At 44.2% G+C, this 22,166-nt stretch overlaps 1 protein-coding gene across 1 annotated transcript in view; it reads right to left on the reverse strand.

Moving 5' to 3' along the window:
• Positions 1-5,395: 5,395 nt before the first annotated feature.
• The window catches only part of P2rx7 (purinergic receptor P2X 7), a 42,326-nt gene continuing 25,555 nt past the window's right edge, over positions 5,396-22,166 (reverse strand). Inside the window, exons 7-13 of the mRNA XM_026386101.2 lie at positions 21,653-21,782; positions 20,152-20,288; positions 13,435-13,525; positions 12,058-12,123; positions 11,821-11,970; positions 8,883-8,984; positions 5,396-5,893 (exon numbers count right to left, since the gene is read on the reverse strand). Of these exons, the coding sequence (XP_026241886.1) occupies positions 5,396-5,893; positions 8,883-8,984; positions 11,821-11,970; positions 12,058-12,123; positions 13,435-13,525; positions 20,152-20,288; positions 21,653-21,782 (1,174 nt within the window). The remainder of the gene's footprint in view (positions 5,894-8,882; positions 8,985-11,820; positions 11,971-12,057; positions 12,124-13,434; positions 13,526-20,151; positions 20,289-21,652; positions 21,783-22,166) is intronic.

Genomic DNA, 22,166 nt, shown 5'->3' on the forward strand with positions numbered 1-22,166 from the left:
ATCTCTATCACTAACACTAATTTAGTGGTCCACGGGGCTCACCAGTCACTCCCATGTGATCCCAGCAGACTTCTGATAGACCATCATCCCCACGGCTGTCTGAAATCACTGCTTTCCTCCAGTCCCCTGTCAGCCCAGGAATGACCTTTGGCAACTTTGTAACAGGCTCGAGTACCTCAGCCCTTTTCTTTTGAAGGTTTCCTAGTCTGTCCCTCTTAAGCCCTCGTCCACAGTTTTCCCAGCCTGGAGCAGAATTGGTCCATGTATGGTCTCAGCATTTACTCTGCCATTTATTTCTGGGCCTGGCTTGTGCTGCTGGCCTATTAGACATGCCTCTGCCCATCCTGCTGAATGTCCCGGGCTCCTCAGCTGGTGAGGCTGCGCTCACATCTCACAGGCTTTCCAGAGCTGCCGAGATCATGCTTGACTGTGTGGATTTCACCTTTCTTTGAGCTTCTGTTTTGGTGACAGGGAATCATGTAGTCTACAAGGCAGTAAGAAGATCACCATGCCCGTGCCCTCAGCGGGACTTAGAAGGCAGGGACCATGTCTTAAACATGCAGGCACTCTGGCATCTCACTGTTCCTGGGGCACACTCATTTCTTTCCCACTTCGCCTTTTCTGTCCCTTTGTCCAGAATGCCCTTCCTCCAGTTTGTCACAGCAGGCTCCTTCCTGATATTCACATCTAGCATAAAGGTCCCTTCCTTGGAAAGTGTCCCTGACCCTGAACCAGGTAACTCCATCGTTCCTGTCATGCACTGCTCATTCCGTGAAATTCTTGGTCTCTGGCCATCCTCACCCCACTTCCTTACGCATGGATTGCTGTCTGCCCCACTAGGCGAGGGAGGGCCTGGCTTGCTCTCCTCTTTATCCTTAGCACTGCCCAGGGCCAGGGTGTCAGTCAGTGTTTGCTGAAGGAACTGATAATATTGATGGAATGGGGAGGAGGAGGGGGATGGCGGTGCTGTGCTCTGCATTTCTGGTTGGAAATTGAGCCAATGGCAATTGTACTACTAACTGCGACTTGCAAGTTCTGGACACGCATACGAGGGTGGGGTGAAGGAGCAGACACCGTGCTTTCTCTCTCCTGCCTGTTCGAGATTCCTCTAAACTATTTGAGTAGAATATCCAGAGCTGGCCAGATGTATGAGTCTGCAGCTCCCTAGTGGCCTTTGGGCACCATCTAGATAATAAACGCTCACATAGTTAGACATGATGAGCCACCCGAGGCTCCATGCTAGGTGGCCAAGCCAGGACTTGAGCCAGGAGGCCTGTGTCCAGTGTCCACTGTACTTGTGTGTTCACATAGGTATATAGGGGACACAAAATCAAGATGAGTTCTTGGCCATTGGGAGCTTCTCATTTGCTGGAGGAAATAAAATGTCAACCCCTGTGACCCCACACTAACAGGCTGTCATCAGGCCCTGTCAGTTTGCATTGACCCTTATCCAAGCTGGTCCAGTGAAACAGTTTACTTGGTTAAAATGGCAAGTCACCTTGTCGGCCACCTCCTCTCTTCCTCTGATGCAGGTAGACTCAGGCTCGCGAGACCTTGATAATTCATTAAAAGAGCCCAGGATGTTAGGAAGGCAGAATCCTCCCTGTGGATTCTCACTTATTAGGAAACGTGATTCATAACCCTCTGGGACTGAGAAATAGGAGACCAAAGGGGCAAGAGGAGAGTGGTTTCCAAGTCCATTCAGAAGAGAGGAGTGTGCTGTCAGTGCCTGGGCAGAGGCAGGCCCAGCCTCTGATTTTTGAGGGCTCCTGGTTGGCCTGGACTCAAGGATGTTTTAATCACTCTTCTCACCCCACTGGTGAGGAGGAGGAGGGACCCTCCCTGGGGTTTTGGGGGAGCCGAGCAAACAACGCCCGATGCTGGACAGGTAGATGGCAGCCATTTATTAGTCGGGCACACTCACAGCTCAGAGGACACACGTGCCTGCAGGAGTACTTGGGAATAGAGTGAGCGAGCAGAGCCAGTGGGAAGCAGGCTTTGTGACACCAGGATGTCACCACAGGAGGATGTGATTGGTTCGCTGGGACAGTTCCATGGGAGAAGCAGGCGCTGCATCTGGTCTGCTTGATGAGGCAGGCTGCCGAGTAGGTGACCTTTTCCGAGGGAGGACTGGGGAGAGGAGTTGTGTGAGGACTTGCTAAGGCCTCCTGGTTCTCCTGGGTGCCGAGGCACTGTGTAACATGAGACCTTAATTTTAGGTCTTCTGCCACAAGGTGGAACACCTCATTGGTTCTGCTGACTGACCTTGGAATCTCCATTTGGTCCACTCCTGCTTCTGGCCTGAAGCTCAGCAAGTGACCTCATCCCCACCAGCTGGGACAGGAATATTCTAAAGATTAAGGTTCCCCAAAGCTTTTCCTCCTTTTCTCTCACTGTTGATCTTTTCGTGACTTGCCAAGAGGAAGAGAAAAAAGACAATCAGTCCATTTGGCTGCGTATTGGGGCAACCCATTTCATGAAATGGGAAAGGCTGAAATGAATGTTTAAACCAGATCTATCACCACTCCTAGTTTCTTTCCCACATAGCAATCTGAGTTCTTTTAAAAATTAAATATGATTTTATCAGGCTCCTGCTTAAAACCCTTCATGGCTGTCCCTTGGATACAGTCAACTCTACCATAGCCTACAAGTCCTTGTTTCATGCTGTACTATTTAGGGTACAGTCATATAGGTCTTCTTCAAATGCAGCAAACCTGCTATGCCTTTTCTGCCCTGGGACCTTTGCATGTGCCAGTCTTTCTACCTAAAATGCTCCCTCCCATTCACCTAGTTAATAGTACTTATGTCAGCTTTTAGCTAAACTTTGTTCTTTCCTCAAGAAGGATTTTTATGATCTCCCCAAATACATTAGAGTCTTCTCTTACAGACTCTGAAATGATCATTTGCCTTCTTCATCATAACTCATCACAAATTGCAAATTTGCATTTGCTTGAATCATTTTATTCATGTCCATCTTTTTATATTCCCATAAGAGTAGCAGTCTTATCTGTCATTGGTCTCCAGTGACATTTTTATGAATATTTTATTAAGTGAATGTGAAAATGAATGTGTTAACTCTGATTTGGGGATATTCTGAAGGAAAAAAACAGAAAGAGAAGGTTTAAATAAATAAGTTATCCATCATTTTTTTTTGAATTATCAAAACAATCAAGAATATCTGCATTGCCAATCTAGAATTTGGAAGGGTTTAAAAATGAGTCCCTTAAGAGAGTAAAGCCCAGCCATTATCAGTTCTATATAAAGTCAGCATGTCCACAGTAGGAAAGCAGACCTCCTCCCTCTGACACAGGATGAAGTGGGAAGTGGTGAAGGCTGTGCGTGTACCATAATAGAAGAATGCCCCCCACTTAAGGCAAATTAATGCCTACCCAATGTGCGCTCGGTTGCCTTTGGCAACAATATTGTATGTAGTAGACTAAAAATAAAAATACTAATATGATCCCAGGTACTGTAGGAAGTTCAGACATTTCACAGTCCAGTAGCACATCATGTTGCACCCAGAGCATCCGTGGGGAAGATGAAGGAAAACAGAAGGATCCAGTGATTATTTGCTATTCCAAATTATGGCTCCATCTGGGGCCTCAGCAAAGTGATAGAAACACACCACGAAGAAGGCACCAAAAATAAGGTAGAAAGAGTCAAAGGCCATCAGAATGGAAACCTGCAGTTGTTACATAGAATTCTTACATAGAATTCTTGGAGTAAAACATTTCAGTTCTTGGGCTGGGGTTTAGCTCAGTGACAGAGTGTTTGCCTAGTATGTGCAAATCCCCATCATTAAAAAAAAAAAGTATGAAGTTATATATAATTAACTTTAAAAAAATATCCCTGAAAAGGTAGCAAAAAGGAAAATTCAATCTGGCACAATTAATTTGATTCCTGAGTTTAAAGCCAGATAAAGCCCTGGTTCAAAAAAAGTTTTTATTTATGCTATTTTGCATTAATACAGTAGAAAGCTGCTGGTTTTTCAAAAAATATCAAAATGTAAAGTCTTGGAGTATAAAAGCACTCACAGATCACCAGTCATAGTATTTCAATGCTATTCATAGTGGTTTCTAAACAATTCTTTGAAATAGTTGTTTAGAAATAAATAGCCAATGGTCATGACAAAACCATGGAAAGGAAATCCTGAGACAGGCCCCAAACCTGTGACTATTTGTCTTCATATCCTTGGTGGTTGATGTATAGAACTGGTGACGTTTAGGGCGTGGGTTGCTTTGAAAGCAGCATCCCGGCTGCACTCATTCTGACTGGTTGCAGAGTCTAGGATGTTAAGGCACAAAGGCAGCTTTTTCCAGTGATAGGACCATTGTGTTGGGTAGCACACAGCTGGATTTGATGGCTTCCCGGGCTGGGCTGGTGTGTTGCCTGATTTGGTCTGCAGCCTTCTTAGAACTGTCCAACACAGACCTATACTCCCAAGGGGCTCCCTATGAACCTCGGAACCAGGGAAGGTGTGGACTGTGGCTGTGTCCCCAGGTATCTGTGGCTGTGTAACAAACAACCTAAAAATTTAGTGACTTAACACAGCAGCTTGGTTCTCTGGGTTGACTGGGCACTTCTCACATGGGGGTTTCATGCAGTTTCAGGCACAGGTCTGTAGGGTCTGGAATCACCTGAAGGCTGCTTCTCACCCAGGCCTGGCGACTGGGCTTGTGTGGCATGAGCTGGGGACACTTTCCTCCCCCATGCGGCTGCTTGGGCTTCCAGCAGAGTGTTCTTAGGACAGTCAGATTCCATATGGGGCTGGCTTTCCCCTCAGCAAGAGTTCCAAGGGACAGGAAGTGGAAGCTGCCATATTCTTTTAAGACTGACATCTTGAAATTGACACAGCATCATGTCCACTATTTGATAAAGCCCCCAGAGCTTCCTAGACTCAAGGAAAGGAGACAGAAAGCTTGGATCTCGAGGGGTAAGTGTCAGACAGTTTGTGGGCACCTTTAATCCTGGCTGGGTCCTCCACTTAGGACCCCAAGGGTTTATTGCTAGTTGGATATTATTCCCATCCAACCTCATGATGAGGTGCTCTGTGTTCGCAGAGCTCTCTACACACTCACAACAGTCCCCGTACACCGTTTCAGTCTGTCCTCACAGTAGCTCTAAGATAGTAGGTTGGGTGACAAGGTGACTGAAATACAAATGTTAAAGGTCTACTGGTGTCACACAACTTCCTAGAGACAGAATGGAGACTTAGATCTGAATCACTGGTCTTTGGGGCCAGGCGGAGGTTGGTGGGTTGGTTGGTAGAGCATGCAGAGCAGTGGGAGAGGAAGGCACATTTCCCTCTGGCTGAAAATTTGGCCACAGATCTTTGCAGTGACGCTCTAGGTGTTAGCAGCAGTGATATTAATGTGACTGCTGCAGCCTTGGGCTGTCAGTAAGGACTCCTGAAGCCACTATACGGCCCTTCACTCTTGGGGAATTCTTTTCGGATCCGCCAGCGGCAGCAGCTAGGCAGGATGGCGAAGTCGGCCACATCCTGGGAGCCAAAGCGCCAGGTGGTGTAGCACCTGTAGGCACAGTGCCGCAATCGATCATTGGTGGCCTCCGCCTCCAGGGCCAGCAGGGGCTCCTGGTAGAGCAGGAGGAGTTGCAGAGCGTGTCTGGACAGCACCAGTTTCCTGAACAGCTGAGAGGTGGTGATGCAGGCCCCCGGCTTCCTGCGGCAGCACAGCTCCTCTAGGCACCTGCGACTCTCAGGGAGCTGAGACGGGAGGCAGCTTCCGCACTGGCACCAGCTCGGCCTGTCCCTGGATTTAGGAGTCGCCTCCTCACGAAGTGGCTGCATCTCCTCTGGTTGTCCAGGAATGGGGGGTGGGTCGTGCAGAGACAGGGGCAGCTTGGTCAGGTCTGCGAAGTCCATTGGGGGTCTCTGAAAAGTGAAATTGCCATACCCGTCAGCAGCGACAATGCCTGGGGTTGCAGATTCTTTAATTTTACTAACTTATAAAATTATATTTATAATTTATGTTTACCTAATTACTGTTCTTTCATATGAAAACCGGATCCTGTCAGTTTACAAGTCCCTGATGCCTAGGACAGTGCTTAGCACACAGTGAACAGTAAATATCTGTTGGCTCATCCCCACTCTTTCCTGGGCTTCCAGATACTCTACTGGCAGATCTGTTTGTTATCCTCCAAGATAAGTTGCCGTAATTGCAGTGATAGAGCAACATGGAGGCTTTAGAAGTTGTAGAGCTGAAGGTTGTGGTTCTGCATGCCGACACACAGCAGCTCTGCTTACTGACATTTAACCATAGAACCTTGCAGTTGCTAACAGGTACCTGTAAAAGATAACTGCAGTAGCAGAAGCAGGAAACAGAGCAACGGGGAAAGAACAATCCCTCTTTAGGGTTAGTGCAGTAGAAGTCCCTAAGCTTTGTGGGCTGAGTCCCTGGGCTGTTGACAAGCTTGTACTCATATAAGGAATGTAGGATACACCTCCAATAGAATAGAACTGCACCAACCCCCTTGCCTTGATGTGCCCCAAACTTACCGATGTATAAAAGTAAAAGCCCTGCTGTGCTTGGGCTCAGACTTGGGAATTATCCCTCTGGGCTGTGGTGCCACTCATAAAGTATTGCTTCCAGATCTTGGTGTCCTGACCCTCACTTCCTATACATTGCTGTTATTTGTGACAAAGAAGGCCTGAATCAAGGACACTAAAACTGAGCAGTTCTTGTACATGAATGTTAGCAGGAGCACTAGTCATGATAACTGACAGGTAGAAACAACCCTAGTATCCATCACCCCACGAGTGGACAAACACGTGTTCTGTCACATTCAGGTGTAGGATACGTGCTATGAAAACGTGCTAAGTGAAAGAAACCAGATACAAAGGACCACAGAATGTATGATTCCATTCTCTCTAGATTTCTAGAATAGTCAAGTCAGTTGAGATAGAAAGTAGGTTAGTAGTTTCCAGAGGCAAAGAGGAATGGGAAATGGGTTTGGGAAGTAGCTGCTCAATGGAGGTGAGGTTTCCTTTTGGGTGATGAAAAGCTCTGCAGTAAGCTGGAGCGATGACTGCACAAAACTGGGACTGTGCTGCTTATCACTGAATCATGCACTTTGAAGTGATCAAAATGTTTGACTTTATGTTATATGTGTTTTACCACATACCCAAAAGCAGTGAATAATTAGTTGTTCAGTTCCTACTCAGTCCCCAAAGGACATTACCAGAATGGAAAGAAATTGGCCATCAAATTGAGCTGTCAATACAAAGAATAGTATATCACATTCATATTGAGTTTATTTCAGGAATGCAAAGTTGGCTTAATATTTGAAAATCAGTGAGTGTAATTTACCACATCACAGATGGGGGAAAAACCCTCAGGGATCATTTCAAAAGAAGCAGAAAAAAACATTATTCTAAAAGTAAATATCCATTCATGAAAAAATTTTTTTTGTGGTGCTAAGGATGGAACCCAGGGCCTCCAAGTACTGTACCACTGAGCTACTACATCCCCAGCCCTGTGTCGAAAATTCTTAGCAAACTAGGCCCAGAAGGGAATTTTCTTACTCTGAAAGAGCATTCTTAAAAACCTTACCACAAATACTATAATGACTGTGACATGGGAAGTGCCTTCTTCCTGAGACAGGGAATGAGACAAAAGGTTCCTGCTGTCACCATTTCTGTGTGGTACTGTATGCACCAGGGGTCCTGGCCAGTGCTGTAAACACCAGATGCTGGGTGTTTACAAGGAGCAAGGAGGGATCCTTCCCGTCAGCCTCCAGAGGGAGCAGAGCATGCCAACACCCTAATTTTAGACATCTTGCTTCCCGACTGCAGCAGAATCAATTTCTATTGTTTTAAGTACCCTAGTTTGTGGTAACTGGTTATGGCGACCCTAGGAAATGAATAGAGCTAGTGGAGATGCTTAGCCACCAGAACTGCTGGGGAGCGTGTGAACCTCCACTTTGGAGCACTGTTTGTTAGCGACTGCAGAAGCTGAACATACGTTTGCCTCGTGACTCAGCCTTCCACTCTTGGGCAGTCACCCTGCAGAGTGCCATATGTTCACCATGGCAGCATGATTGGCATTAACCCCAGCTAGAAATTACCTAAATGTCCACTGATATAAGAATGGATACATAAGTGGGATGTTTACTAAACAGAAATTAGAAGGAAGAGGGGCCGCAGGGGAGGGTGGGGTACTGGGATTGTGGCTCAGCGGTAGAGCGCTTGCCTTGCACGTGCAGGTCCCTGGGTTCAATCCTCAGCACCACATAAAAATAAATAAATAAAATATTAAAAAAAATAAAAATTATACAACGGTGAGATCCAGGGGGGCCCTGTGCGGGGTCATGGATAACTCACAAAAATAATGTTGAGTGAAAGGAGCCAGACATTGAACAGAGTAGATGCTGAGTACTTAACTATATTTCAATTTTTATAAAATTCTGCAACAGGAAAAACTAATTTTTGGATACAGGATAATGACTATTTTTAGGGAGGGTAGTGATTAGGTAAGGGCATAAAAGGGACTTCTCCTAGAAATACGTTTTTTTTTAAATGGGTAAAGGACCAATTTTTATTTATTTTTCCATATTTTTATTGGTACATAATGGTGGAATTCATGGTTACATATTCGTATATGCAAACAGTATTACAATATTATTTGGCCAATATCATTCCCCAGCTGGAGACTGAGCCCAGGACCTTGTGCATACTAGCTAAGAGCTCTACAGCTTAATTATACCTCTAACTCGAGAATATTAAATTTTTTAATCTGGATGCTGGTTACATGAATAGGTTTAATTGTTAAAATTCATACAGATTTCTAGATGTGTTTATATTTAAAAGTAAATTTTCTTAAAAAAAAAAAGAAAAAGAAAAAGGACTAAATCTTTTAACTTACTGGGACTTCTTGGCCCTTGACATGTTGTAGACTTTTCCCAAGTAGCTGCTTGTCTATCATCCGAATGTGGGGTTCATCCACAAAGGACACATACTTTAATGTCTAGGAAAAGAAGGTTAAGAAGTTTACCCATTTATGTAAAGAATTATCAAGAATTGCCTATCAAAAAAAATGAAGAAGAATTGCCTATCTAAACATATTTAAAGGCAGTTGTTCCCATTTACCAAATGACAAACTGTTGAACATGCTAACCCCAAACTCTTGTTGAGCAAGAAGGAATGAGTTCTGAGTCTAGAGGCAAATCAGAATTGGAACCCCTTGCACCTTAACATGTAAACTCAGCCCATACACCTCCTACTGCCCAGTGTTTAGCTTCCCTGAACACCAGGTAACATTCCTATGTGGTGTTCTGTCAGGTGTGGCTACTCTAGATTCAGTATCTCCAGGAAGTTCTGATACTGCAACTTAAATTGTTTATATGTTTGTGAAATTTCATATCATCTCAGATAATGAAATGGCAATTATTTTTAGTTGCAAGAGTGAACTTGCGTGCAGCCAATTTGGAAAGCAGTATGGAGATTTCTTGGAAAGCTGGGAATGGAACCACCATTTGACCCAGCTATTCCCCTTCTCGGTCTATTCCCTAAAGACCTAATAAGAGCATGCTACAGGGACACTGCTACATCGATGTTCATAGCAGCACAATTCACGATAGCAAGATTGTGGAATCAGCCTAGATGCCCTTCAATAGATGAATGGATAAAAAAAATGTGGCATTTATACACAATGGAGTATTACTCTGCATTAAAAAATGACAAAATCATAGAATTTGGAGGGAAATGGATGGCATTAGAGCAGATTATGCTAAGTGAAGCTAGTCAATCTTTAAAAAATAAATACCAAATGACCCCTTTGATATAAGGGGAGTAAACAAGGACAGGGTAGGGACGAAAGTTTGAGAAGAAGATTTACATTAAACAGGAATGAGAGGTGGGAGGGAAAGGGAGTGAGAAGGGAAACCGCATGGAAATGGAAGGCGATCCTCAGGGTTATACAAAATGACATATAAGAGGAAAGGAGGGGTAAGACAAGATAATACAAATCGAAGAAATGATTTACAGTAGAAGGGGTAGAGAGAGAAAAGGGGAGGGGAGGGGAGGGGAGGGGGGATAGTAGAGAATAGGACAGACAGCAGAATACATCAGACACTAGAAAGGCAATTTGTCAATCAATGGAAGGGTAACTGATGTGATACAGCAATCTGTATATGGGGTAAAATTGGGAGTTCATAACCCACTTGAATCAAACTGTGAAATATGATGTATTAAGAACTATGTAATGTTTTGAACGACCAACAATAAAAAAATAAAATAAAATAAAATAGACAGGCTTAGCAAGTAAAATACAATTGCCTTTACAAAATCTTCTGCTTATGCATGCTTTTGTACCAAAATTTGTCTTCTTAAATGCATTTAAATTAGGCATAGCTTAATCAATTTTATAACTAATAAAAGAGAATCTTACAAAAAAAAAAAGAGTGAACTTGCATTTCAGTCGTGGGCACATGTATAATGGACAATAAGTTGTGCACTCAGCTGCTGGAAAAAGACAGCAGTGTTCTTGGATGGGGGAAAAACAAAGGAACCCTCTTTCCTTTTGTTTTTAGGTACAAGATTTCTCTTTAGGGGGAAATCATGAAGTTGAATTTAGCAAACCTGCATCATAAAGTCCAGATTAACCAAATCAAATAATATAGCTGAGGCTGAAATCCCCTGTGTCTATACTCCAGTCCTAGGCTCTCTTCCAGAAGCATCCACCATGACCACTTTCGTGTGTGCCATAGTACCTTTTTGTATATATACATATGTCCACACCCATATGTGATTATATGTTTGTATATAAAATAAACGTGTAATAAATATGAGGGAATACATGGAGAACATGTGGATTAGTTTATGTGTGTATCTGCTGTTTTTAACACACATATCATACCACACATATTGTTCTTCCATTTGCTTTTTTCCCCCTCTCAACTAAGTATCCTGTCTGCTCTTGCCAGTAGCTGTAACTTCGCAGATCAGGTATACGTTCTGAGGCCAGCCTGCCTAAGCTGGAATTTCCTGTCCACCACTCACTAGCTGAAGGACTTTGAGCAAATTCTCTGACCTTTCTGTGCCTTAGTTTCCTCACAAATACAAAGGGATAACAGTGATGCCTACATTATAGGGTAGCTGTGAAGGTCGAATGGGCTAATGTATACCCAGCACTTATTAGTGCTATATAAATGTCTGCTGTTGTAACTGTCACCTCATTCTTTTAAGCATGTCCCTGGCATTACTTTGGGTTTATCATAGTCTCTTTCACTGTTCACCCTGTGGACATCTGGGTGGATGCTGTTTCTTTGTGGCTAATATTAATATTGATTATTAATAGCTGGGTCAAGGCTCATTCAAAACCAGCCATTGAGAGTATGGCAGAATCTGATCACAGTGATTAGGTCAACAACTGGTATGTGGCCACAAACTGGTATGTGCTGCTGTGGACACCTTGGGCACTCATGTGAGGGCTTCTTTGGGGGTGGGGAGGAGGAAGTAGAAGTCCCCAGCTATAATGTATGTCTCATTTAAAAGTTACCAGTCACAGCCACGTTGTTCTCCAAAGTCACTATGCTATTTTGTAGGGACTGCACCAATTTAATAAATGACAAAATTGACAAATCCTGGACCATAAAAATTTATCTTCACCTCCTAGCTTCTCTGTTTTTGTTCCTATTCTTCCCTGGGACCCAAAGATCCATCAGAGAAATAGTCACTGGGGTAGTCCAAGGACTTACCACCATGGGATTAAACCTGTGATTTAGGCTGAATTGTTATGCATTCTTAGCCACCTAGAAGAACCTCTGGGGACCTTGGCATCCCCTAAACATGGCATGCCTCACCGGCTTTGGCTCCACGATGGACTCACACTTCTTCCTGTAGTAGTACTCGTTGACCGCGCAGGGTTCGCAGCACTTGCAACAGGGGTACACACGGGACCGGCAGAAGGTGCTCGAGTAAGTGTTGATGAGAAAGTCAATGAACACAGTGGCCTGGCGGGAACCCAGACAAGCACCAGGGTAGTGAAACTTCTTTTGGCCAAACCATTTTCTTAAAGTGTGGGAAAGAGAATCTCTTACCAAACCAAAGTAGGAGAGGGTGGATCCAATGTACACGACCAGCTGGATAATGTCAAATTTTCCTCCCTGGAAACAGAGTGAGGATGTTACTCAGCTGAGATCCAGAGCTCTCTTGCTGTCACCTGCAGTCGTGGGTTCTAGATGCACCCATGTGCTCACGCAGCAGAGTGCAGACGGGGAGTGTGATTCTGTTTTCCTGTTTCTGCTGTCCAGGCTCTTCCCGGACCATGGATGTTTTAAGCTAATACATTCAACCACTGAAGGCTTGTTGTTGACCATACAAGTTGAGAATTTCAGACAAGCCTTCCCTAGAAGTAGTGTGAGGTGACTTCAGGAGCAGAAGGAAAGAAATGTCTGCAGAAACTCTGACTCTTCCTGGCAGTGTCCTTGTGGTCTCCATTTTCAATAGCCTTTCATCCTCTCAGCTCTATCTTATTCTTGTGGTTCAAGAACCCATGTTACATAAGCCATATGCTGTGGAGCAGGGTGCTGGGGTGACCTGCTGACTCTTCATATCCAGCACTCTCTCCCTCCTTCTTCTGGAGCCAGCACCTCAGTTTTCTGTTGGACAACCATTTTTCTCCATATGGGCCCTCTCCTCTGGATCCTAGGCTGGTCAAGGCTCATTCAAGACCAGCCATTGAGAGCATGGCAGAATCTGATCACAGTGATTAGGGTAGCAACTGGTATGTGGCCCATACTGAGCCAGTCAGAACCATTGGCTGCTGCCTGAATCCTTTCCTGAAACTCCTGGGAAAGTGTGTTCTTTTTTCCCTGAGGTTGCTAAACTAGTAAGACAACAGGACTACCTGACACCACCACATAGAGATGGCCAGCCTGAGAACAATGCCCAGACAGGAGAACAGATTTTAATAAGAGACAAAGGGAGACAGATTCCTGAAGATCTTGTTCAAATACCGGGATCCAGCCATATCTGAAGCCTGCAATACCCCTGGACTTTCAGTTTATGAATAAAAACAAACCAAAACAAAGTTTCCCCTAAGGCCATTTGAGTTGGATTCTATTACTATAAACTATTTTGAAGGGGTCCTTCCTTCCTTACTTCCTTCATCCCTCTATCCCTCCCTCCCTTTCTCTTTTCCTCCTTTCCTTTTTCTATATCCCTTTCTCTCTTATCTTTGTTTCTTGTTGACTCTTAACAATTTTTTTCCCAGTCCCATTCTGTACCCTCCAGATGGCTCATTTGTGGATAGAACCCTAAGGACATTTCTTCCCCTTCTCTTATCCCACAAGCAAAATGCACAGCACTAGCTAATGGCTGTGACTCAAAAAGGTTCACTCCCTGGAGCCACAACAGCAATAATTGGGACACAGTCATAGGATGAAGGTGCCCAGGGCTGGAAAAGACAGACTTACAGTGCCAAAAACCAGGATGTCAAAACGGATCCCAAAGACTTTTATCAAAGTTCGTTTCTCAACATTGTTTTCCTTATAGTACTTGGCGTATCTGCAGGAAAAAAAGAATCCATGTTTACAAAGATCTCTTTGAAAGTGCTGGAATTCTATGGAAAGAAAAACCAAACCAGTAGCCAATCCAGTCTTCCTTGTATGCCTTCTAGGTCTGATGCAGCTGGCAGAGGGAGAGCACAATTCAGAGAGAATTATACTCTCTGAATACCCAGACCACAGAGCACCCCCAGGTTATCTGCTCTGCTTCCATCACCTCAGAGTGACAGGAAATTGGCTTTTAATTTAAGATTAAAATGAACACATTTTTAACCAATTCAGGATTAGCAATAAACTGAGAAATTAAAAAATAACTTCAAGCGATGTGATTATTGCTTAAGAAAGAAAAATAGTTTCAGCTTCTAGAGAAAACATGGAGGAGGAGTGGTGAATTTTAGACACTCATTACTGGATTGAGAACAGGTTTACTTCAGCACTCTGTCCTCCTGTATTTTCTTGGATTCTGTGTTTGTTTTTCTCATGCCCTCAGTCACCCAGGAAGGGTCAGCACAGCTGTTCCCAGCCCTTCCCACCTTTCCCAGGGTGCATTTCTGTGCCTTGCTTCCCTTTGACCCGCTCTGGATCAAAGCTTCCCCCAAGACCCTGTGTGGCATGGCCTGCTCCTGCCTCTTGAGAAATGCAGCACTGAGTTCTCTCAGCAGCATTGACCTTTCTACGTCATCACTCAGTCACCTTCATAAATTAGGGCCTGGCACAAATCACAGTCACTCCAAATGTAAAGCTCTCATTAGGGCTGTAGTCAGGAAAAGCACTAGGTTTTATTTTTTTGTAAGTAATCAGGAACACTTAAATAAATGCCTCAGGAAACTTTTAAATGTGTCCCTCCCTCTCACCACATTGTGCTGGTTATTTTTACATAAGGGTATGTATTTTCTTTCTGAATTACTAATTCACAATCTACTTACAAGTGTAGGGAGAGAAAAAAACAGAAGACAGATGCTCTGCCAAAATAGAGTGCAAACACCTGAAACTTTATTTAGAGGTCTCAAAATCTGATGTCGAGACCAGTTAGGCATTCTCAGGCACTTACCTCCATGCCTGTTTCTGGCTGGAGGGGTTTCAGTTTCCTTGCATCTATTGTGCCATTCCAAGACAGTTCTTCCTTCTCTATTGCGTGATTCATTTTTTAAATACTCAAGCTAAGTCTGAATCACCACTCCAGACCCTAGGGCTGGCATTAGGGCCCTATGCAGGCTGGTTTACCTAAGAAGTTAGCATCGTAGAGTAGGTACTGGAATATCTGCTTTCAGTGTCTTGGTGCAGTGGTTCTAAGACTGGGAGTGAGAGTCATGTGGGGAGATGTGGCCAAAAGGAAAACTCCTGGGCTTGAACCCCAAAGTGTGGTTTCAGAAGGTGCAAGATGTTTCCACACTGTGAACATCACTGGAACTGGACGGAGTGCTGTTGTGCACATCATGATGGATGAATACTGGCTCAGTAGTGCCGGCCTGTAATCCCAGCTAGTCAGGAGACTGAGGCAGGAGGAATGTAAGTTCAAAGCCAGGATAGGCAATTTAGTGATACCCTGTCTCAAAAATAACAAGGGCTGGAACTGCAGCTCAGTGGTAAAGCACTTGCTTTGGATGTATGAGATTTTGGGTTCAACCCCCAGTACTGGCCTTCCACCCCCCCCAAAGTTCAAGTCCCTAAACCTCAGGATCTATGTATATATATTATTTGGAAATAGGGTCTTTGCAGATGCAATTAAGTTAAGGATCTCAAAATGAGATTATCCTGGATTTAAGGTAGGCCCTAAACCAATGTTTGGAGTCCTTATGAAATAAGTACATACAGATACAAAGGAGAAAACCATGTGGAGATGGAGGCAGAGCTTGAGGTGATGCAGTACAAGGTAAGGGAAGCCTAAGCCACCAGAAGCTATAAGATGCAAAAAAGATTCTCCCCATGAGCTTTCAGAGGGATTATGGCCCTATTGACACCCGATTTCTGACTTCTGGTGTCTGTGAGAGAATATATGTCTATTATATTTGTGGCAATTTGTCTTAGCAGCCACACAATACTAATACATACACAAACTGTTTTAGATCTGACAAGTGTGTCATGCATTCAGTGTGGGCCTGTCCTAGTTTACACTTTTTGAAAATCAACTAAATCACATGTTCACTGAATACGGATATTTGACAGTGAATCTTTTTGTTGAATATAAAATTCTGCATTTTGTTTTACTTCTTTAACTTTCTGTTTTAGAAAGTTACATTTTTCTCATTTAACATGTAATTTCCTTCTCTTTTGTATGGATATTTGAAAATAACTTTTCCTTTTACCCATCAGATCTCAACAATTTATTTTTGGCCAAAGATTTCTTTTGGTGCTCATTCCAGGCAACAAATGTGCTAATGCTTTGTTCTAAAAGAAAACCAATGTCAAAACCCCCTTGGGGCTTCAGAAAGCTCACATCCCACCAGGAGCTGATGTTCTTAGGCTTAGCTCAGAGACTCGGAGGACATTTGCTGACGTCTGGTTGGTACGTGGCTTTGCATGCTTCTGCTGACTGTGAAGAATACAGCCTGGAAGGGCAGCCAGGGGACCGCTGATCCTGTCCTCTCTTCTTGCTAATTGCAATAAGCCCATTTAGCAGAGCAGCAGGGGATGATCCAAAAATTACCTAAACTAGGAGCTGTTTTCAGGGCCGTGGCTGAAACTCCATTGACCCAGAGGAGGCAGAAAGCATTAGTCAACCTCTTAGAACTTGAACTCAAATGCCCACAGGGACCATGAAGATAAGAGGCCAGAAGCACAAGGAGGCAGTGACATCCCCCAAAATACATGCACTTCCTAGAGGGACCGACACTCAGCTCCAGCCATGGCTTGTCAGGTGAAAATGGACTCAGGGTTCACATTTTGTTTTCTCAAATAGTTTAATTTTTTAGGAAAGGCAGGAAGTCTTGATTTTTCTATATTCTACAAATTTTAAAGTTTATGTATTCTCAAGCTTTAAGATATTGCCAGGGGGCTCGGGATATGGCTCAAGTGTTAGTGCACTCGCCTGCCATGCATGAGGCATTGGGTTCGATCCTCAGCACCACATAAAAATAAAATAGAGATATTGTGTCCACCTAAAAAAATTTTTAAAAATAAACATTAAAAAAAAAAGATACTGCCAGGCTAAAACAAGTACACCAAAGGTGTACGGTGAAAACACCGTCAAAGGCTGCCTGCTGGTTCATGATGCTGCTTTGAATAAAATATGAAGAGATCTCATTACTTGACCCCTCCAAAGTCAGTGAATATGCCAGGAGGGGGGTTCAGAGGCAGCGAGGGGACATGTGTGCACACACGCCTGTACATGCAGGTACAGATAAACTAGGCATCTTATTCATTTTCTCAAGAAGTTCGCACCCTACCTACAGAGCCAGAGCCAGAATGTTGTCAGGTGAAGCATCTAAGAAGAAAGTACATTTGGGATGCTAGATGATATTAGCAGTTCTCAAACCTTGATATGCACACGAATTTCCTAAGGATCTTCTTCAAGTGCAAATTTTCACTCATTGAGTTGGGTGAGGGGGGGTCCCTGTGATGATCTTCAGTACAACAAGCTCCCAACTGAGGCCCATGACACTGGTTCCAGGACCCCACACTTTGAGGACCCAGGTCTAGATCAATGGTTCTCAAACTCAAATGAGCAGCAGATTCCTATGGAGACATGAAGATGCAGATCACTGGGCACCACCCCTAGACTGTTTCTATAGATCAGGGTGGGCCTAAGAACGTGCATTTCTGAGTTCCATGGGATGCTGAGCCTGAGCCACACTTTTTGAGAGCTGATTCTTGAATGCTAACATGTTTTCCAAGTTGCTTCCCAGAACCTGAGTTCTTATCTGTACAGTTTGTCTTTGTCACTAGGAAAGTACAGTCCTCAAGAAAGGGAAAGATGCCATAGGGCCCTACCCACCCTGCTTGGAGGGGTCTTCCCTGGTCACTGTGCCCCATCACACTGTCTTGTTTGATTTTCTTGATGGCATTTGCCAGAAATGGTCTAGTTGGATTTGTCCACCTGTTCTATCGAGACCTAATTTACATACAGGAAAATGCATAAGCCCTAAGGGTTCTGTTTAATGAGTGTTGACAAATGAGTTCAATCCCAGTACTGCCAAAAAAAAAAAAAAATCTTGACAAACAAGTGTCCTCTATAATCTGTATCCCTATCAAAATTCCATTATCCCAGAACATTCCCTTGTCCCATAAAACTCTCTTATATTCCTTTCACGCCAAGTCCTACAGCTTGCAGCCCCCCAGCACAGCAACTGCTATTCTATCTTCTATCGTCATTGATGGAGTTTACCTTTTCTTCAACTTCATCTAAATGACACAAAGTATGTGCTTATTTAGTCTAGTTTCTTTCACTCAATGTCGGTGGGAATGATTCATCCATATTGTAGCATGTTCCAGTAGTTTGTTCCTTTTTTTTTTTTTTTTTCCTTGAAACAGGGTCTCACCTCACAGGCAGTGATAGGGCATGGAGACCATGTTAGGGCCAAGTTACTAACAGAGTTGTAGGGACCAGGCTGAAAAGATGATCCAGACAGGAGGTAAGATGGAAACTAAGTTAGGATGGCACTGGCTCACTACCAGGAAAGAGTCAGGAGCAGGGGCATCAGGAGCTGTGTAGAGGATCCAAACAGGCCCGAGTCACACCATGGGGGCAGGAGGGCATGGGAGTGCAAAGGAACCAGACCGTGGGTGAGTTCATAGGGTTGAAGTCCAGAAGCCAGAGGCACACACACCAGGCCCTCCAAGAAACTTCAAAACACCACACATGAGGATTAGATGTGGCCCATGACATCAAGGCTTCAAAGTGTTCCCACCTAGCCTGGATGAGGCCCTGGATTCAGCCTCCATCACTATGCAAAAGGGACTTCCGATCAAGATGGAGGCCTGAGCTTACAATGGTTACACTTATGAATTTTTGACTTTATGATGGTGTGAAAACCATATGTGTTCTGTAGAAACCATATTGGATTTGGGATTTGGATCTTGTTCTGGGCCAGTGAGATACTCTCTCAGTGCTGGGCCGTGGCATTGAGTCCCCATCACTGTCATGAGGGAAAACAACCTATAGTCTACTGTGTACTGCATTTCTAAGCTAGGCTACTTGGTTGGTTAAGTACATATTCAATGCATTTTCAATCTATGATACTTTCAACTTACAATGGGTTTATCAGGACACAACCCCACTGTACACCAAGGAGCCAGCTGTATAAGAAGCCTCACCACCCTCCTCATATACATGAAAGTGCAAGATAAAATATCTGGAGTGCAGCTCAATGGTAGAAAACTTGCGTAGCACATACAAGGTCCTGGGTTCAATCTGCAGCACAGGAGAAATTAAAATACCAATCATTATGGTGCTTAAAACAAAAAAGGACACTTTTTCAGTTGCTCAACATGGTAGTGAGTGGGGATTGAAGTCATGTGACCCTTATGAGCAGCTGAACCTGATCCAACTCCCAGGAGCTAGATTTGAACACAGTTAGAGGGAAGGGCACTGGAGCTGCTGAAGGCTCTCACATTAAGGGAGCAGGAATCTGATCTTTTAGTAGAGTGAAAGATCTCAAGCCCAGATATTAAATTAAAAACTGGCTCACAGTTGATAATTGCCATGTAGTCCCAACAGCAACAACTACAAAATGACAGTTATGGCTCCAGAGGAATGTCCTGAGGCCATCCCTGCTGAAGACAAGCTCCCAGGAAAGATCCCAAAATCCACAGGGAGAAATCCACCCAAGTTCCTTCAGAGGACAGGCCCATGCGAGAGGAATTAGACAACAGAATGGGCAAAAAGAGTCATCTACAGGTAGGAATGGAACTCACTGAAGCAGGTGACTTTGAAAAAAATAAAATAAAAATCCTAGAACTAAAAATACAGCCATAGAAATTTTCAAAAATCTAAAAGTATATGATAAAATGTTCATAACCTTCGACCCAAGTATTCTGCTTCTAGAAATTTACCTAAAGAGATAATCTGGAATTCAAATAAAGATTTTTGTGCAAAGTTGTCCACATAAAGTTATTTAAAATAAAAAGAGTAAAAATAGCCAAATGTTCAGTGGTAGAGGAATGGATGAGAAAGTCAGGAGATAAGTGGGAAGGAGCGTTAGTTTGGAGATAAGGTGACCTGGCCTAGATGTATGGTTCTTAGTTGAGGGCCCTGGGCAGATCATTTAACCTTTCCTGGCTTCCCCCCACGGGGAAGGGGTGGGGAGGTGCTGGTGAGTGCCTGGTTTGTACAAGACCCTTCCTAAGCTGCAGAAATGTTGTCAGTACACCACACATGGAATGTTGTGATCGTCAGTGTGATGGCCACAAAGAATCTGAAGTGTCCTAGGTGTAAAAATAATTATAAGAATAACAAAATCTCACAGAATACCAAAGTATATGTGTGCCATGATCTCTTATGAGCCTCATGGAAGAACTGGTACAGACCAAGGAAAATTCACCCTTTCTCTGTCTCCCAACTTTGTGTTTGATTTACAAAGAGTGTACTTCATGCCCAGCTCTACTGGACTGACTGCTGGGATGCAGCTCAGCCCCACCCAGAAGCTCCCTGGGGCCAGCTACTGAGAGTCTGACCTGAAGTCCTGTTACCTGAAGTTGTAGCCAGGGTACAGGGACTCATTGGTGGTCTTGTCATCAAGGCGACGGAAACTGTATTTGGGCCGGCAGCGATGGGACCAGCTGTCCAGGTTGCAGTCCCAGTAGATCTCAATGCCCATGATCCCTCCCTGGGGAAGTCAACAAGAGGCAGTCTCTAAGTTGGCTGGAGGTAGGTTAAGCAATCACTAGACATCTCCCTGCTCAGGGATCAGCGCTGCAGGAAAGGTTTTTTCTTTAAAGGGAAAATGCAGATTAAAGGTTTCCAAGCCATAAAGGTGAGCTAGATTACTAGGACAGTCCCAAAGGCATCTCCCTGTTCTTCCTCCTATCCAGGACACGCCACCCTTAGACTTAGTCCTAAAATACAACTTTAAACAAACCTTTCCTGCACTCAAACACCTTTAATGACCCCCACCCCCTATTAAAAATAAAGTTGAATCTGGTAACAGTGGCAGAAGCCTGTAATCCCAGACACTTGGGAGCCTGAGATAGGAAAATTCTATGTTTGAGGCCAGCCTCAGCAATTTGGTGAGACCCTCAGAAACTTAGCAAGACACTGTCTTAAAAATTTTTAAAAAAATTTAAAAAGGGGTTGTAGCTCCTTGGTAAAGTGCCCTGGGTTAAATCCCCAGTAAACCTCCCCCACCAAACAAAGCAAAACGAACTTGTCAGACTGGAATTCAGGGCACTCTACCAAAAATCTCTTCTGCATTCTCTCTCCATGATCCCTAGAGGAAGCTTCTGGCAGTGTGAGCAAATTAAGGTCTTGAGCTAGGGAGATGATCCTGGACCCCTGGGGGGGGGGCCATAAACGCCTCATCTTATACATGCTCCCTCTCATGAAGATTAGTGTTTTGTGAAAGGAGAGGGAATAAGGAGCCAGCATGACCTCTGAAGCAAGGTGCCTCACTGCTGGCTCTGAAGATGGGGGGAGGGAGTGAGAACCAAGAAACACAAGGCAGGAAGTCCCTAGAAGAGGGAAAGGCGAGGACGTGCTTCTCCCCAGAGCCTCCAGGGGGAGCATGGCCCTGCAGACACCTCCACTTCATATCAGCAAAAATGATTTTGGACTTCAGACCTCCAGACAGAGAAGAAAGTGTGTGTTGTTTTAAGCCATCCAGTTTGTGGTAATTTGTTACAGCAGCTACAGAGAGCTAACACTAAGCAGCTCCCTCCCAGCGTTGAGTGTTAGATGACCGAAGTGATGTAGATGCAGCCTTTGGCAAATACACAATAAACTGAGCCATATTTTTTAGGCCCAGGGGTCTGAACTCTTGATATCTTTTTTTTTTCCCCGTTAACTTTTTTTTTTTTAAGTTGTAGATGGACACAATAACTCCATTTTATCCATGTATTCTCTATGTGGTGCTGAGGATCAAACCCAGCCCGCACAAGGTGAGCAGCCGGCACTGAGCCACAACCCCAGGCTCATCTCTTGACATCTTTCATCCTCTGACACTCATCTCCACTGAACAAAGACAAGTCCACCCACCTGGATTGCCACCTCCGAAAAATTATCTCCGGTTTCCTGGAAGATGTCTCCTAGCCGGAAAATGGGACATTGTGGATTTTGAGTCTTGTGAAAGGTACAACTGATGTTCAACCCTGGCAAGATGTTTCTCCTGTGCAAAATTGAAAGCAAACAGACATTTCTAGGAAACTGATCCATCTCATTGGAATGAGCCAGTGTGGCTGCCAGGCTCCACAGAGGGCTTCATGACCCCTACTCCTGGGAACCCTGTGAAGTGCCCCACACACTGTATCAAGTTTGGGCTTTCTGACCAATAGCATATGGCAGAAGCCACTTCCGAAGACTGTGGCTTCCATCTTAGTTACTTGCTTTTTCACTTATTCTCTCTCTCTCTCTCTTTTTTTAATTTTTTTGGTACCAGGGATTGAACTCAGGGGCACTTGACCACCGAGCCACATCCCAGCCCTATTTGATTTTATTTAGAGACAGGGTCTCACTTAGTGCTTTGCCATGACTGAGGCTGGCTTTGAACTTG

Source organism: Urocitellus parryii, chromosome 3 (genome assembly GCF_045843805.1).
Source record: "Urocitellus parryii isolate mUroPar1 chromosome 3, mUroPar1.hap1, whole genome shotgun sequence".
NCBI classification, from domain to species: Eukaryota; Metazoa; Chordata; class Mammalia; order Rodentia; family Sciuridae; genus Urocitellus; species Urocitellus parryii.